At 38.1% G+C, this 19472-nt stretch overlaps 1 protein-coding gene across 3 annotated transcripts in view; it reads right to left on the bottom strand.

Annotated features, from left to right (window-relative positions):
• Positions 1-901: 901 nt before the first annotated feature.
• Positions 902-19472, bottom strand: part of FANCC (FA complementation group C) — a 428253-nt gene continuing 409682 nt past the window's right edge. For 2 of the 3 annotated variants that reach the window (XM_056524729.1, XM_056524721.1), the window contains 3 exons: positions 7944-8118; positions 4881-5087; positions 902-1414 (listed from right to left, as the gene is read on the bottom strand). In XM_056524729.1, coding sequence (XP_056380704.1) covers positions 1283-1414; positions 4881-5087; positions 7944-8118 — 514 coding nt within the window. In that variant the 3' untranslated portion in view covers positions 902-1282. The remainder of the gene's footprint in view (positions 1415-4880; positions 5088-7943; positions 8119-19472) is intronic. The other variant, XM_056524736.1, reaches the window with a different exon arrangement.

Genomic DNA, 19472 nt, shown 5'->3' on the forward strand with positions numbered 1-19472 from the left:
TTCTGAAAAAAATCATAACTACATGCAGGAAAATGTATACGTTTAAAATTGTCTGATCCCTATAACTTTTTTATTTTTCTGTATACGGGGCGGTATGAGGGTTTATATTTTGTGTCATGATCTGAAGTTTTTATGGTATCATTTTTGTTTTGAACTGACTTTTTGATCGCTTTTTATTCATTTTTTTTTATGGTATAAAAGGTGACCAAAAATACACTATTTTGGACTTTTGAATTTTTTTTTTTACGTGTACGCCATTGACCGTGCAGTTTAATTAACAATATATTTTTAGAGATCGGAAATTTACGCATGCGTCGATACCACATAGTTTTTATTTACTTACATTTTTCTTTATTGGAAAAGGGGGGTGATTTGAACTTTTATTAGGGTAGGGGTTAAATAATATTCATTAACTCTTTTAAAAAAAAAAACTTCTGCTTGCTTCCTAGCTTATCGTGACACGGTTTCACTGTGGTGGTCCCAATCAGCCCAACTGAGCTGCCGGAAATGCTTTTAAAAAAAAAAAAAACATTTTAGACGTGGTGGTCATCGCCGCGCCTAAAGGGTTATAGCGCACGTCACCACGATTGGTGACGCACGCTATTAGCCCCGGGTTCCGGCTACCGTTATCTGCCGGGAACGACCCGATATGACGCGGGGTCTCCGAGTACAGGTACAGCCTGCGTCCCCAAGAGTTTAAGGGGTTAAAATTAACAGTTACAAAAGTTGTTTAGGTTCTGCGGGTAATCCACTGAAAAATTGACAGCAATATATTTTAACAAATCCTTGATCATTTCACAAAAGAAATAAACACACTGCAAAAAATATCAGCATTTCTTATATGTGGTCCATGTCTATGGAACTGCAATGCATCGTAATTAAAAACAAATTTGTCCTGTACATAGACTTGAATGTTTTTATTATTCCAAAATACATTTCATTCATATACACCTATAAGTAGGAGGCTGCTTTAACAACACATTTATTTCCAAATAGATACAAGTGATACATACACGATAAATCATTTTAAAAATACTTGTGCTGAAATGTACAAACCACTCATTAATATTAAACTGCTCACAAGTAACTTCCTGACATCTGCATTCTAAATAGCCAACTCTCTTGAGTCAAAGCTGTGAATAAATAGCTTCATTTTCGTACAGAAAAAGTGACATGGACTATCAGTGCCAAAATACATCAAATTTCAACTGGCCAAGAGGGAAGTACAGCCTATATACAGTGATGTTATAAGACAAATTAAGCCTTGTTTTTCTGGTTTATATTATAAGTCCTGCAGCAGTTTGTGCACTATTGTGATTATCTTCTGACTTTCCATTCCTGGAATATCAAGTCTGCTTAAAGTACGAGCCAGGACGTCAGAAACTTCACTGGCAGCTTCCTGTGTCTGAGTCATCTGAGAGAGAGGAAACAAGTAATATTATCCTTAAATGCCTTTCAATATTCCACAAACAAATATGCAGTGTGCTTTCCCAAATGCTAATGAGCCAAAATATGACCGCAACACAAACAATTTTCATGTTTCCAATTAATCTTCACAAAACAGAGAGAAAAAGAGATGGCTCCCCACAATTTGATCAGACCGTGAACTTTACTTTGGGTCCTAAAATCAAAGGCTTTGAAACTAAAACAGAAAGATAAATATAGCAAAAAAAAAAGCAAACAAATCTTTCAAACACTGCATTCTTCTATAAGTCTAGGCAGTCATTTTCTCTTCCCCCTATTATATTATATATTGTGAATGTCAGTCTTATGTTTTATTGTTACCGCTAGAGATGAGCGAAGTTACAGTGATTTGATTCGTCTCCTAGGACTGTATCAACCTTTTCCAGCCCACCGGAGCACCTGAAAGCTGAACTAATTTATGCAGTCTAAAGTAAGCAACTGCCGAGCCGAGAAGTTTGTGACAAATCAAATCACTGTAACTTCGCTCATCTCTAGTTACCGCTATGAAAACAAAATCAAATGAAACAGCAAGAATTACTAAAAAGTAGGCATTTTAGTGTACTCTACAAGATACTGAATGTGCAATATTTTAAAAAGAATTCCAGCACCTGAAATACTAATTTTAGAATTTAAAATACAATTTCTCGTCAAGAAAAACTACATCATTCACAAAAAAATGTGCAGAAGGAATTTAAGAGAATACCTTGACATATGGAGATTCACTGTGAATAATTAATAATTAAGTAAATGTTGGAGAAGTACTAGGTTAAAGAAAGCGGGGGCAACTAAAATGGACAGTCTTCATAAGCACCAGATTTATCAAAGTGGCTTAGGCTGATTGGTGAATCTGGAGCATCTTTAGACTGTCTAGCAAAAGGGCACATCGACCCAGCTGAACTTCTGCCTGGAGATATTCCAGCCGAAGATTCTGTCTGCAGCAGGTGCTGAAATCCATTGGCGGTAAGACTGCACTGATATGCGTCATCTCTTTAGAGAGCAATGCAGTTCAGGTCAAATTTTGACAAAAGAATGAACATGTTTACTCATTGTGAACAAGCAGAGTGAAAAAAGCAGTAAAATCCCATTCAAAACAATAGGACTCTGGGGCAGAATTTTTTTGGGGTGGAAATACAGCAGTGTGGACAGTTCCTAAAAAACTATTTTTTTCTGGCTTAATTTAGGTCAAAATTGTCCACCTAATTTTGGTGCATTTGTGATGTGTACAGCTTAGGTTATGCCCTCTTTCAGTCCTTGCAATGCCGTGCAATGTTGCTTAATAAATGTGTTTGCTGTGTGCCACAACTCTAGTGGACCTAGTGCTCAGTGTCCAAAAAAAAAAGTTAGTTTGTATATCACATTGTATACCACAAGTGCCCCGACTCCTGGTTCCCGAGATACAGGGATTTTACTATTTGGTCGACTATCTGTACTTTCCACTAAATTGTCAGATAGGTGGAAACTTTATGGCAAAAAGGCAGGTGAATGTTAGGCTCAGAAGTGTGTGAATATAAGGTTGAGAGGACATAAATCATATTTGGGGGGTATGATTATAAAGCTCCTAATCACACACCCAAAGCCTGGCATTCACACACTATTTTACAGAAAAGTTCCTGCCAATGTGACAATTCAGTAAAAACTGCAGATGGTCAACCAAATAAAAACATAGAATTTGTCAGCAGATAAGAACCATTTGGCCCATCTAGTCTGCCCAATTTTCTGAATACTATAAATAGTCACTGGCCCTATTTTATATGAAGGATGGGTGTATGCCCATCCCAAGCATGCTTAAACACCTTCGCTGTATTTGTAGTTACCCTTTCTTCAGGAAGGCTATTCCATGCATTCACTACTATCTCAGTAAAGTGATATTACTGCATACACCTTTGCCCCATACACATAATTTAAAACTATAACTTCTTGTGGTAGTTTTTCTTCTATTAAATAAATCTCCTTTACCGTATTAATTTTCATTATGTATTTAACCAGGAGAAACAGAAAGAAAGTAAAAATAAAATTGCTCATTTGAAATATACCATAGCACCTGTAGAAGTTTGCGTCTAAATCCATATAGAGGCATAAAAAGTATTTTGTCTTTGTAAGATTATTATAGAATCTGGCAGAAGAAAAAAACAGAAGCAAAACCATGACCTGCTTCATCATATGCTGCATTAGTAGCATTGTTTCTAGGCAGAATACTCCTGTAATACAGTGACAAAGAGTGGTACTTCACTTCAGAACACCTAAAATTTCATAGTGAAAAGCCACAGGGACTCCTTATACGATTCAAGCTTTACATGCACTGTTTGTCCTGCTGTGTGCATAAGGTATTTACTGCTACTAATCAATTAATAACAAATTTTCACTAGGTACATAAGATTTGTGTCAGTTTTTACATAGGTGTGGCATATATTGATTGTTAACTGACATTATGCTGAATTTTGTAGGTTGTTATACATATCATATCTTTGTATTAGTTACATGCTTCAACAGAAGCCATCATTTCTCATTTTATAGTTTATGACTTTAAAGGGGTTATCCAGGAGAGAGAAAAACACAGCTACTTTCTATCAAAAATCGATTCCCATCTGTCTCCAGGCTGGGTGTGATTCTGCAGCTTAGTTACATTGATGTGAATGGAGCCAAGTTGTAAAACAACACCCAACCTGGAGACAGACGTGGAGCTGTTTATTTTAGCTGAAATAAGCTGTGTTTTTCTATTCCGGGATAACCCCTTTAAAGCACAATTTGACAAAAAAAAAAAATGTCAGTGTAAACTTAAAGGGGTTGTGCGCTGCCCTGCAGTTCGGAGCTCCGCTCACAGCATCTGGAAGTTCATTACACCGAACACTGTGTGCGGGCTTCCGTGTTCACAGCCACCGGGCGTGACGACACGCCCGGCCCCTTCATAATGTCTCGCCCTCCCCCTCGTGACGTCACGCCCGCCCCCTCAACGAAAGTCTATGGGAAGGGGGCGCAACTGCTGTCACGCCCCCTTCCCATAGACTTTGGTAGAGGGGGCGGGCGTGACGTCACAAGGGGGTGGGTGAGACGTCACAAAGGGGCCGGGCGTGACGTCACGCCCGGCGGCTGCGAACACGGAAGCCCGCACACAGCGTTTGGAGTAATGAACTTCCGGACGCTGTGAGCAGAGCTCCGAACTGCAGGGCAGCGCACAACCCCTTCAAGCTAGAGGGTAAGGAACACAGCAAAATAAAAAAACCCTACCAATATCTTGGACATTAAATCTTCAAGTATAATTCAGATGCTTTACTTAATCCTGACTGATGATGACTTGTATTTTGTCAATTCCATTATTTATTTAGCACCAACATATTATAATATGTTTTGGACTCTTACTTCAATAGTACTAGTCCCTGTTCTTGCATTACGAACACTTGTTATACACTGACACTTACATGTGAAATACAATCCTTAGCAACACTGTGCCACTCGGGACGGAGTACAATGAAAGTGACACACAAATGTCTAACCAACTGCAGAGTACATGGATGCCATGTATTTAACTTATTTTCTTCAAAAAATAACTTGTGGAATGACATGGCACATACAGTGGAACTTCTCTGGAATGACACCAAGCCTTCATAAACAGCTTTACCTTCAACCTAAAGAAAGTAACATATTATAATCATTAATTTGTATTGATGAAAGATAATGTGCTTCAGTAATATTAGTACCTCAAGAATGCAGTCAACTCTAGAAAAAACTTTTAAATTAGGGATTAGTGACTGCTGAAATTCACGTTAGAAATTCAGTAGACCATTCACTTCAAGAAGGAAAAGCAGATTTTAGGCATTAATGCACATGAGCTGACATTTAACTCTGAAAAGGCAAAAAGTGAAGGCAGGCATTTCTTTAGTGTATACAATTAAGCTGTCAGGGCATTTAGCCAGGGCATTCATCAGTTAAGAAAGTAATGAAAGAGCCATTATGGATAGCATGAACGTAACCTAAAAAATAGGAAAATATCCGGAAAATTCTTTTGTATTGAGAAATTGGTATATACAATAGAAGATATAATTTTGGATAATTTAGGATGTGTATAGAACTGATATATTACAAGATAACATTACATCAACACATTGAAATTCCACAATTTAAAGAAATATGTGGGTTTTTAGAACATCAAGAAAGGAAGCAACAGTTTTTTTACATAATAAAAGTAAAGTACGCAATAACGGTGTTTGATGTAGTTCATATACAGTCTCTCTATAAATTCACTGTTTAGATGTGCATATGACCAAACAGAAATTTGTACTATGTGATTAGCAAGATAATAGACATCCATACTGATTCTTACGAATAGAAAAAATATTAAGAAAAAATATTAATACTATAACTATTCGAATAGCATTTAAACAATATTATTACATATAAATAATTGTAATTAATCAAAATGATTAGCCTTTTAATCCCTTAAAGAGTAGCTTCCGCCATCTGTTTTTACTTCTCTCTGTCCCTACCTATTGGTCATTTATCCCCAACCTCCACCCTGCCTTTTAAAAATGTTGTTATACCTTACAAACGGGTCTTCTTGGGCTCTTCTGTTTTCCAGCAGGCGCGACATCACTGACGCCTGCTGGGTGCCGACTTCCGCCCTCCCCTCATCTATGCTGCGCTCCTGTAAGGAGCACGCATAGATGAGCAGCGAATAGCATGGCAGGCTGCTCCGGGGTCTACTCCTCCCAGTTTAGCAGTACATGTGTTATCCAGGGAGGAGGAGTATAGGAGTAGCCTGCCACGCAATATACAAATGCCGCGACTTGGGACCATACTAATGGAGCCTCAGCACGGCACTGATATAGTGTGCGCGCACTCTCTCCATTTCACTGTTCATGCCGGGCACGGGGACGGATCCAGGGAACCAATGCACGCAGCCCCGGTGTTCACTGCGCTCGCTCCCACCTGTCTGATTGACAGGCAGGGACCGAGCGAGAGCAGGCTGACTGAATTAGGACCGATTGCCCGGCTGCCATTGGTCCTAATTCACTCGTAACATCATGGCCGGCCTAGCGGACGGTTTTTAAATTTAGATTAAACCATTTTAAGCAAAATAAAATAAAAATAATAATAATGAATCTATATTAGAGATATGTTGTAGTACATAAGTACTACAACATTTAAAAAAAAATGTTAATGACAGTGCCCATTTAATCGTGGGACAATTTTTCTCATTTTTATTTTTCAGTCTTCTAAGAGCCATCATTATTTTATTTTTTCATTGTTAGTTGCAATAAAAAAGTAGTAAAAGTATTTCCTCTTTACTTTAGTTTTTAGCAGTTAATAATTTATTCATGCTGTTGGATCAAGAAGAGATTACATCAAACAATATTCTTTGGAAAGCAAGGGACACATGGGGCTTTGTGTCCCTGAACAGCTTACTTTTAATTTGGTTAAATCTTGTCTAAAATGCGAATAAATAGTGTCCACCAAATACTGTACTTACTAAATTAATAGACATCATCATGGGTGGTAAGTGCTGGGAAAAGCTATACATCTATAACTAAATGCACATACTAAGTCAAGTCTCTCATACACATAAACTTGCAATCCACAAACAGAATGAATGTAACTTTTTCAGCTTTAAAGTTTAGCTTGGAAGAAATTTCCGGATTTGGTCACATCCAATATTGAAGGAAATATCTCCTCCACTTACCAGTAGCAGTGTTCTCTTTCAGGCCTAAATAACACCTTTGTACTACTTGGAAAATGGCACATTTTGATTGGGTAAGAAAGCAAAAGTGCCTTCTTGTTGGGTCTATATATGTAAATTAGCTAATTACTGGGTTGGTGTGAGCGGTGGGATTGGTGGTGGTACGGGAGGGTTGTTCCACACAGTTGTTGATCTGTGAGCAAAGGCTGATCTGTTGGCCCAAAGGTATCAAAATATGTTAGAGAAAAACTGGAGAGGTCTGCCCACAGCAACCAATCACAGCTCAGCTTTAATACCCTAATGAGCTCTGATAAAGTGAAAGCTGAGTTGTGGTTGGTTGTTATGGACAAAATCTCTTCAGTTTTTCTCTCACACATTTTGATAAATCTAAGCCACGCTGTGCACCTATGTCATCTATATACTGGTGTAACCTTTCCCTGTAACAATGTATGTCATAAGGAAAGCACTGCTGGAAAGTAATCTGTACAGAACAGGAAGTCTCAGCTTAGTTTTATGCCTAGTGGCAAGAATCAAACTGCAAGATTTCATGATTATTTTAAAATATAGATAGTATAATGGAAAATTAGAAATAACCATCACCAAAAATTCTTCAAAAACATGGTTTACATAAACACCTGATTTAAACAATAGGTCATGTTCTGATGACACATTCCCTTCAATTACCTGGAAATAAATGACATGAATAAAAATACATTACAAACTATTGCACCAGTGAAACGCTAATTACACATTGAGGATGCTTACATTTTTCTATGCCAAGCGCAGGCTGCTTCAGAGCACAACTTACCATTGTTCTACCTCTGCTTTGGCTCTCATTGCATGGATTGTAATAAAATGCCAGAAGCCACAGCAGGTCGTCTGAAATTTCAGGGTCTGACGTCAACAGCTGCTCTGCTGCAATGTCCACCCATGCTCCTAAACGGATTAGCAAAAACCAGGATTGAAAGACATTCTCGTGAGATCTGAAAAAGAATTAAATGAGTCACTACACAATGTAAGAACAAACACACAAATAAATATTAGAAAAAAGGAATCTATATTTTTGATCGAATAGCCTTTACAGGACACAGATAAGATATAAAATCTCTTTCAATGTAACGTGTATAGTATTTTATCTATACATTTATTAACTTATGACTTAACTTGTTCCCCTATTCAGTAGGAAGCTATACTGCACATTTATGGCAAATGGTTTAGGTCATAAATGTCACTATACAGAGTAAAAACAAATACACAAAAATATCTATTTTTGATAGGATAATCTCTACATAGACAGTACAATCTATTTCAATGTAACATCCACTGATCAGGCTCATTTCATAGGTATCATATTAGCAAACAATTATAAAATTGTGGCAGACAAAGTGTAGATAAGCAGCAATACATACAGCATAAAATATGTTATATATCTTATTCCAATATATCATGTGCCAATTGATTTATCACTAGGGTTTCTTAAATGTATTCTCATTTCTCAATCTTGTTTCCCTACCAAGGATCTGACAACTCAAAGGTAGATATGTTAGCTATACATTTAATAACTTAAAGAGTACCTGTCATCAAATCATAGGTAAAGAGGAGAGACAGCACCGATCCAATCAGCATGTGCAGGTGATCATCCGGGAATGCCAACCCGGAAAGGCATACAGAAGTTCAGGGTGGATACAGCACCAAATAGCTGAGGACTCAGGCTGGTAGATGGAACAAGACTTTATTTGCCATCCATGTGCAACGTTTCGGCAATAAACTGCCTTTTTCAAGCATATCAAACAAAGTGACAATGTGCATATATATAGGAATCACAACATGCTGTGATTGGTTACATAACAGGTGTTATACATATATCATTACAATCAATGGCCACATCCTATTGGCTAAACTGTGTTGTCATAGTGATTCAAATACACAAAAGATATAAATATAAGAAATATGAGAAAACAGCCATCTAAAACATATATAAGCTTCAGATGTGTTCACTGGGACTTCACTTACACTGATCCATGTCACCGATTGCATCTTCATCACATAGATCGCATGAAAAAGCTTGTGTCCGTATGTGACAGCTTCGCTTGTAAACAACCAAACTGCGGCTGCGTGGCTCCAAACCGTGTAGTTCCGATCAGCTGACCACTATAGGTCAGCTGATACAGGAGCGTCATAGATGCCCGGGATCAAAACAGTATGATCCGCGCAAGCGCCAACTGCATGCGCATGCGTAGTGCGTCTACATGAGTCACCGCACATCAGTGAATCGGCCAGCGCATATCATATGCGCCCGCCGATACCCGAGGCGCACCTGACCAAAGACGCACCGCATAGTCTATAATGCATATGAGTCTGAATAGACTTCCATATATGCACTCATCAAGACTAATTTTCCTTAAACCTAGGCATCTATGTTAATAACAATAAAAAAAGTATATCACAAGAAGATGCCATATTGAAACAAGGATCAGTGTAACACAGACTATATTCAAATCATAAGATCTACATTTATACAAAAAGGAAAAAAAAATTTCCAGGAGTCCTCAGTGAATTCATCCTCAGCTGTAATCTTCATATAAGGTGATGATGAATAATAAGTGAAGTGAATCTAAAAAAACATAAAAAATATTAAAATATCATCATAGAGAGATATCGAAAAACCTCATGTTGTCACTTATAAAAATTAAATACACGGAACAGGTAGAAGAAAAAAGTAAAAAGAATTAGTGAAAGCAAATAATGAAAAAAAGAAAAAAAAGATAAAATAGAGACCAAAAAAATAAAATATAAATAATATATATAATATAAAAATAAAATAAAAAAATGTATATGTAATGAAAAATATAAATAATTAAATAAATAATAATAAAAAATAAATAAAATATAAATAAAAATTAACAAAAAGAAAATAAATAAAAAATATGAATGATAAAAAAAATTATAAAATGTAAAAAAATAAAAATAAAAAAACATGTAAAAAATAGATATAAAAATAAAAAATGAAAAAAGAGAAAAAAAGAGAAGAAAAAAAGAAAAAGAAGAAAGAAAAGGGGGGGGGGGAGGGGGGAAAAAGAGAAAAAGCAAAAAAAGAACAAAGGGAAAGAAAAGGAAAAGAAAAAATGAAAAAAAGGAAAAATGAAAAATAAATAATAAGGAAAATGAATTAGAATAAAGAAGAGAATAAAAAGGGGAAGAGTAAAAAGAGGAAAAGAAAAAAAGGGGGAAAAAAGAAAAGAAAAAGAGTGAAAAAGGAGAAGAGAGAGGGAAAGGGGAAAAAAAGGGGGGGGGGGAAGAACGGAAAAAAGGAATAAAGAGCAAAAAGAGAAAAAGGGAGAAGAAAAAAAGCGAAAACAGAAATAAAAAGGAGGATAGTATAAATGCCTACATAAAGGGTTTCAAGCCAAAATCCATATTCAATCCCTTTGGATACAACGTATCTAATATATAGATCCATTTAAGTTCTTTCTGGCGCAATAATTTCTCCCTGTCACCCCCTCGTCTCAACACAGGTACATGATCTATAATGCGAAATCTTAACTGACTAATATTGTGACCAAATTCCAAAAAATGCTTAGGTAGTGGGAGATCAACCTTCTTAGTCCTAATAGATGATTTATGACCATTTAATCTTATCCGACACTCATTGGTGGTTTCACCTATGTAATAAAGCCCACATGGGCAGGTCAATAAATAGATTACAAAGGAGGAGCGGCATGTGTATCTACCATAAATTTTGAATGGTTTGCCTGTATGTGGGTGATTAAATGAATCAGCCTTTATCATAGAATTACAATGACTGCAATTTAAGCAGGGAAAATTGCCCTGTTTAAATTTTTGTGCACTTTTATCTTTGAATGAGCCGACATCAGATTTAATAAGACGGTCCTTAAAACTGCGTCCCTTTCGATATGCCATTATTGGTGGCTTGTCCAAGCCAGTGGTCTTACTCACGAGTGACCAGTTACGTCTAATGATATTAGCTATAGCCTGACTATTTACTGAATAAGTAGATACAAATGGTATCCTATCCGTAGGTTCTTTAGGGGTACTATGTAAGAGAGTGGATCTATCGACTTGTAAGAGTCTATTTGAATGGTGATTTAACAGACGTTGTGGATAACCCCTACGTCTAAATTTCCCTTGCATCTCATCGATTCTTTTAGCGGACTGTATAGGGTGTGAGACTATCCGTTTAACACGTAACAATTGGCTCCATGGGAGTGATTTAACTGTGGATCTAGGATGGAAACTATCATATTGTAAAACACTATTCCTATCTGTTTTCTTTGTGTAAAGATCCATTGATAATCTACTGTCAACTATTGTGACAAACGTGTCCAAGAATTGAATCGATGATTCGGACACCACCATGGTGAACTGAAGTTCAGGGTATATACCATTCAGTTCATCCAAGAACAAATGAAGTTGTGACAAAGTACCCGTCCAAATCACAAAGGTATCATCAATGTAACGGAACCAAGTCCGTACATGAAGATACCACTGTGATTTGTAGATGTAAGTTTCCTCAAATTCCGTCATGTATACATTTGCGTATGTTGGGGCCACATTGGACCCCATGGCCGTTCCCCTGTTTTGGACATAGAAGTCATCCCCAAACAGAAAATAATTCTGCCTGAGGATGACCCCCAATAAGTCCAAAACAAGGGAACGTGCCCCCGCAGAAAGATCAGTGGATAATAGACAATTGGCGACCACCTGGATCCCTTTTGAGTGTTCGATCGACGTGTAAAGATTAACCACGTCGAACGATACCAGAAGGGATCCAGGGGGGCAAACCAAGTCCTGAATTTTAGAGATAAAATCACCAGTGTCACGAATAAATGATTTAGCTGAAGTGGCATGACATCTTAAAACCTTATCTAAATAGATGGCAATGGGGGAGAACACAGAACCACTCCCGGAGACAATAGGTCGTCCGGGAGGGTTCTGGAGGTTCTTATGTATCTTAGGTAAACAATATAAGACTGGTGTTATGGGATGTTTGTTTTGTTACCAATTCTATATCTATAATGTGGTTCTCAACCGCCTGCTGTAAAAGAAATGCAATGTCAGCCTGAATTTCCTTCAAAGGGTCCTTCCTAAGTTTACTGTAAACTGTGACATCAGAAACCTGTCTAGTAATCTCGGCTAAATAAAGTGGGGTGTCCATAACAACTAGGGCACCCCCCTTATCCGCAGCTTTAATGGTGATATCAGAATTTTTTTGTAACCTAGATAGTACATCATATTCCCTGCGGGTCAAATTATGCCAACCGGAATGAGTAGAATTTTCTTTTAATGTATTAATCTGTTTGGTAACAACTTCGACAAATGCTTCAATTCCATTATTGGTTCTGGGTGGCATAAAATGACTTTTGTTAAACAAATCAACATCCTTTAAAGTTAACTCAGCAGATTGGATCACACTAGTATTGATATGAGTATTATCATTCAGCGGAGTGTCCTGAAAAAAGCCCTTCAGGCGCAACTGTCTAAAAAATCCTTCCAAGTCAATCAAAAGTCCAAACCAATCTGTGTCTGTTGTCGGACAGAATGACAATCCTTTCTGTAGTACATTAAGTTCCATAGAAGATAAAGATATAGAGGATATATTTACCACAAGAGAGTCCTCTATGTCGTGATCCCTCGGCCCCTCGGTTGACGTGACTGGGTCCTCTGGCATGTACGGACACTGGCGTCTCCTGTGTTTACGGCCTCCCCGCCGGCTTTTGCGGGGGTATCCTGAGCTCTGGCTAAAAAAGAAGAAGGGGGAGGGGGACCCTCGGAAGAGTCACTATCCAAGGCAGTTGACAAAAAACCTTCTTTATGGGCACGGCGTTTCTGACAATGATGTGGTTTGGCTCGTCGTCTACGGCGGTTCCCATCTTGTTCTTGATTCATCTGCCACATGTAGATTCTACCGCTTGCATAATCATCCAAATCTCGGTGCCATTTACTCCTCTTAGCTTCTTCCAGCTCTTGTTGATGTTTAAGTATACGAACAGCGAGTTTCTCCTTTGCCTCTTGATATTGTTGTGAGGTCAATAAGATTTTAAGCTGCTCCTCCACTTCCAAGCACTTTGACTTGGTTTTCTCAATATCTTCATGGAGAAATTCCATATTTAGTAGCATTACATCAAAAGCATATTTATTGGAAATTTGGATGAATTTAGTATGAAATAGATCATTGCGAGGGAACAGGTTCGGGGTGAGGTGAGACCTCATCCCACGAGGTATGCGTTGTTCCTTGTAATACTCCCTAAGCGTGACCAGATGTAATTCCAAGGTGATCAAACGCTTGGATTCTGTATCCCATTTCCTTTTCAATAGGTCAGCAGATGGCGTGCTTAGGAAATTGGCTTCTTTATGCACTGCATTTAGGATCCTCAAAGCGTCCTGATCCGTGTATGAAAAGGTGTGGGGGATAGCATCACTGGATAAACTGGTATTCAACAGGAGTAGTCATCTTGTATCCATCCGAGTCCAATGACCGTGCCCGTCTCCAATGGCAACAACAATAGGTAAAGAGAAGAGACAGCACCGATCCAATCAGCATGTGCAGGTGATCATCCGGGAATGCCAACCCGGAAAGGCATACAGAAGTTCAGGGTGGATACAGCACCAAATAGCTGAGGACTCAGGCTGGTAGATGGAACAAGACTTTATTTGCCATCCATGTGCAACGTTTCGGCAATAAACTGCCTTTTTCAAGCATATCAAACAAAGTGACAATGTGCATATATATAGGAATCAAATCATATTTTCTAAAGTAACTCAGATTATATTCCCTAACTACTCCTAACATTCCCCTTGCTTACATTGTGGGAGCTTCTGGAAGGAGAAAGTGGGCATGTCCCAGCAGGCGCCCCCAGCAGGCGCGACATCACTGAAGCCTGCCTCACCATGTCCCGCACGCACTTTCTCAGTTTGGTCTCCTGCCAGGCTGGGCAGAGACCAAACTACCTGTTTGACATGCGCAGGGAACAGAACAGAGCCACCTAGTGGCCATTTTTTCAATCACATTAAAAACATATAAAGGTGTAGAATTTTAACAGCAAGTAAATAGCAAAGTGTCTCATAATTACTTAAGGAACAATATATATGAAAAGTTTAGTTTGGTGACAGGTACTCTTTAATATTGACTTAACAGACTTTACACTACGAAGTTAACATTGTAGTGCATGGAATTTCCGATGTCCCATTCACACAGTAGATTTTCCGCTGCTGGATTTCCACTGAGGAAATTCTGCATTTCGGATTCTGCAAATACATTGAACCTGTCTATAGTTTTTGCAGAATTCCTCAGCAGAGTACCATTGAAGTCAATGGGTCTCTGAATTTCGTCCGGGATTTGTGTGTTGAGCACAAGAAACTCTGCATAAATTCAGCAAATTCCACTCACATTCCGCTTAGAATCTGCAAAAAATCTGCTGCCAGCTTGGCAAAACAGAGCAGAAGCACAGAAATTTTACCGTTTGAAGAGTAGGTTCTCACAGAGAAGATTTTCCATGTTTCACAAGAAAAACTGCAATAAGTTTACTAGTAGTTCCGGTGAAGATTTGCAGGGGGAATTAATCAAACAAGTACGTCTAGTTACTGGCATCAAAAGTTGCAAATTTTTGGACAAGGCCTGTTTTCTTTAGTTGAAATCTACACCAGCTCCAAGCCGGTATGGATTTCTAAGACAGCTGCACGGGCAGCCTCAGATGCCCCGGATTTATTGAGAGGCATGTGTCTTAATAAATCCAGACTAGCAAACTTGAGCGTCTTTTACTTAAAGGGGTTCTCCACCATAAGGTGATTTTAGTACATACCAGGCAGGCAGTAATGGACATGCTTAGGAAGGATCTGCACTTGTCTTGGGACTAAATGTCTATGTCATGAGATTACCATAACACTGTGGCTAGAATTTTGTGAACTGGTATTTCCTGTTTGACTTTTCTTTTTTTAACTACAAATCCCACAATTCCATTTTCCTCCCTCCCACACATCAGCCACCCCATCCACTGAAACATAAATGAGCTGCATCCATCAAAAGACCTGTGGTTTTCAATCAGGGTGCATACAGCTGTTGCATTAGTTCTCTCTCCCACCAAGCGATCCCTCCACCCACTGAACAGTCATTTTGTATGCTGATAAAAATAAATATTGGAGTGAAAATCACAGAAGAATTGTGAGAAAACCGTCACACACAGGTACAGACATTATATTATGAACTACACTAACTTTACAGCCCTAGCACAGTCAAATAAAAAAAAAATTCTGGAATACCCCTTTAAGACCAGTTTATATAATGCTAGTTTTAATAAATCCCCTATGGGGTTTAAAATCACCAACTGTGGATATTGCTACAGATCTGCAGGTTATGCATGATAAAATCTGATATTTAATTGTACATCGATTTTTTTTCCCTTTGACATCAAAAGGAAAAATCCTTAACAAATTGCAACATTTCTGCAGCATAAATTGACATGGTGTGGATTTAAAATGTGCAGAATTTTGCAGCATGCAGATGGGATTTGTTAAATTATTTTTCATTTTGCTGGTATTGTAATATGCTGTGGACTTTCTACCTGCAAAATGTGAACAAAAATCTGCAGCATATCTGCCCTTTCTAACCATATCATAAAAGTAAAAGTTCTTCTTAATTTCATGAAGCTGTTTTCTGTGATTTTTTACAGGCTCAATAGTAATTGGAAAATTGACAGTTTCCTGTTCTGGTGTGCCTATTACTTAAATATTTCATGACAAATTAAAGAGACAAAAGATACAGGGTTGCATTTGGTAGATGTTCATGGGATCTCTCAAAATGTGAGAGGTGACTGAAGGCATTAGTTAGCTGAAAATAGGAAAAAAAAACATTTACAGAGAAATAACAGAAACATTAGGGAAGATTTAGGAGGTTTAAGAGTTTTAGCATAGCAAAGACGCAAATGTCAGGGCTAGCTCAAAAACTTTTGACATTTTGACTTCTTGATGCCAGCCATGCCAATTTTTAAATGGGCAGGGTCTGGCATAAAGGGGGCATGGCCTACCACATCCAAGACATTTATTACAATTTATGCCAGAGGACTGCTAAATGGCATAGATTTCAGAAAGGTTCATAGGGCAGCCACAGATGCACCCTGATTTATTAAGAGGCATGTGCCGCTCTATAAATCCAGGGCATTGTGAACGGGTGGGGGGTTACTGAAGACCAGTGTACCCCCTAGGAGTTTCCATATCAATGATTTAGTCAATTCTTAAAGGGGTATTCAAGGAAAAAATGTTTTATATATTTCAACTGGCTCCAGAAAGTTCAACAGATTTGTAAATTACTTCTATTAAAAAATCTTATTCCTTCCAATAATTATCAGCTGCTGAAGTTGAGTTGTTCTTTTCTATCTGACAACAGTGCTCTCTGCTGACACCTCTGTTGGTCTCGGGAACTGCACAGAGTAGGAGAGGTTTGCTATGGGGATTTGATTCTACTCTGGACAGTTCCCGAGACAGGTGTCATCAGAGAGCACTTAGACAGAAAAGAACAACTGAACTTCAGCAGCTCATAAGTACTGAAATGATTAAGATTTTTAATAGAAGTAATTTACAAATCTGTTTAAAGGGGTTATCCAGGAAAAAACGTTTTTTAATATATCAACTGGCTCCAGAAAGTGAAACAGATTTGTAAATTACTTCTATTAAAAAATCTTAATCCTTTCAGTACTTATGAGCTTCTGAAGTTAAGGTTGTTCTTTTCTGTCTAAGTGCTCTCTGATGACACGTGTCTCGGGAACCGCCCAGTTTAGAAGCAAATCCCATAGCAAACCTCTTCTAAACTGGGCGGTTCCCGAGACACGTGCCATCAGAGAGCACTTAGACAGAAAAGAACAACCTTAACTTCAGAAGCTCATAAGTACTGAAAGGATTAAGATTTTTTAATAGAAGTAATTTACAAATCTGTTTCACTTTCTGGAGCCAGTTGATATATAAAAAAAGTTTTTCCCTGGATAGCCCCTTTAACTTTCTGGAGCCAGTTGATATATATGTGTATATATATGTGTATATATATATATATATATATATATATATATATATATATGCATATATAAAAGTTTTTTCCTGGATAACCCCTTTAAAAGGAATAAAAGTACTTGTGCCAAAAAAAAACACATACCACAATAAAAGTTGATAATTGATGATTTTTTTTCCTTGGCTTGGTAAAGAAAAACCCCTCAACAACAGCTAGCCAAGTGAAAAACATTCCCAAGAAGGTCGGCATATTATTGTCTATTCAAGAGATGCCATTTTGAATTTAAAAGGGCACTGTCAGATACAAGAACTTTTTTTTATATTTTGCACATCTTGGCAAAACATTAAACCCTTCTAAAATACTTCATAAGAAAATGTTATTTCCTTTTTCTAGAAATCATGGCTAATAAAATCATGGCTTTGTCCAAGCTGAAGCACAGGCATGGACAAAGTCCAGTTGGGCTAGCACTCCTCTGTGCTCTCTCCTGTCTGATAGCACTCCTCTGTGCTCTCTCTGTATGATAGCACTCCTCTGTGCTCTCTCCTGTCTGATAGGACTCCTCTGTGCTCTCTCCTGTCTGATAGTACTCCTCTGTGCTCTCTCCTGTCTGATAGCACTCCTCTGTGCTCTCTCCTGTCTGATAGCACTCCTCTGTGCTCTCTCCTGTCTGATAGGACTCCTCTGTGCTCTCTCCTGTCTGATAGGACTCCTCTGTGCTCTCTCCTGTCTGATAGGACTCCTCTGTGCTCTCTCCTGTCTGATAGCACTCCTCTGTGTCCTCTCCTGTCTGATAGGACTCCTCTGTGCTCTCTCCTGTCTGATAGGACTCATCTGTGCTCTCTCCTGTCATATCAGAAAGGAAAGAGCTTATCCCACCCTCACTTAATGAACTTTGTCCATGCCTGTGCTTCAGCTTGGACAAAGACTTTATAAGACATGATTTATATAAAGAGGAAATCAAATGTTCTTGAAGTATATTGGAAAGGATAATATTTTGCCAAGATGTACAACATATAAAATGTTTTTTAACCTGGCAGTGCCCATTTAAAGAAGGGTTTATCTCAAGATGCAAACCTCTCAAGAACAAAAGGACATTTAAATATTTGCTAGAAAACATCTATAAAAGACATGGAACAACATTTTTTGGACCAATATAACTAAGATTATCTTAACTGACACCAGAATGATAGGAAGAGAACAGTATCAAAAAGGAAAGAAAGGTCTCAAGATACTGTATGTAGAATACCACAGCATAATGACTGCATTAAATGAATATACATTACATTGAATACGATGATGCTGATCATAAGTAGCACTATTTATATTAAAAAATACAAAAAAACTATTCCTGATCCCCAAAAAAACCCAGAAATGCACAGCTGAACTATTATTCAATATGTATTGAAATCTGATACTCAAAAAATTAGTACAAAATGTGTCAAACCAGCCATAAAGTGACGCTGTCTATAGTGAAGATTCTTATCCAAAAACAACCACAAGTCAGTCACAAATCTGCAACAAACAAGTACACAGAAATAATATGCATAAACAATGTCTCAACACATTCCCCCTATTTTACCAGATTCACCAGGGGACAAAAACTGAGGTAAAACAGCAAAGATTAAAAAAAACAAAAACAAAAAAAAAACAAAGTAATAATAATAATTATTATAAAGGGAATCTGTCATAAGTAACCCGCTCCAGGAGCATGCTGACGTCACTGCTGCTGTTTCTTCACTTGGCCCCACTGCGAGAAAGTTTGGGGAAGCAGCAGTGGTGATGTCAGTGTGTTTCTGGAGATCAGCCCGTGCACTAAGCCTGCCCCCCAAGCTAGGAAGATAACAGGTGAACAGCACCACAGATCCTGGATAGGAAAGTTATCATCAGTGTCACCCCCATTACCAGTCGGTACCAACAGGTTAGTAATGGCTCATTTTGGGCCACTTACTGTGACTCCCATGCGACAATAATATTATTTTCATACTGCCTCTCAGTAAGTGGCTCAAACTCAGCCAGTTGATCTTCTGACTTATCAATATGACCTCATTATAGGTATCCGGTGCTGCATGGGCCTTATTCTCAAGTTTTGCTGTTTTAACAGTTATTGGTATCATTCAGAGGAAACGTGTTAGGAAATTGCTTATGCATATAATATTTCTGAATGGCTGTTTGGTGCAGACGTTATTTGTAACTCAATCTGTCTTGTGGCTGTGTGTGATGACTTATCTATTCACTACAGACAGTGTAATTCCAGGGCAGTAAAAGTGTTACCTCACCATTCCCTTAGTACTGCTGTTCTGATGCTCACCAGGTGCTCATTGA

Source organism: Hyla sarda, chromosome 1 (assembly GCF_029499605.1).
Source record: "Hyla sarda isolate aHylSar1 chromosome 1, aHylSar1.hap1, whole genome shotgun sequence".
Classification (NCBI taxonomy): domain Eukaryota; kingdom Metazoa; phylum Chordata; class Amphibia; order Anura; family Hylidae; genus Hyla; species Hyla sarda.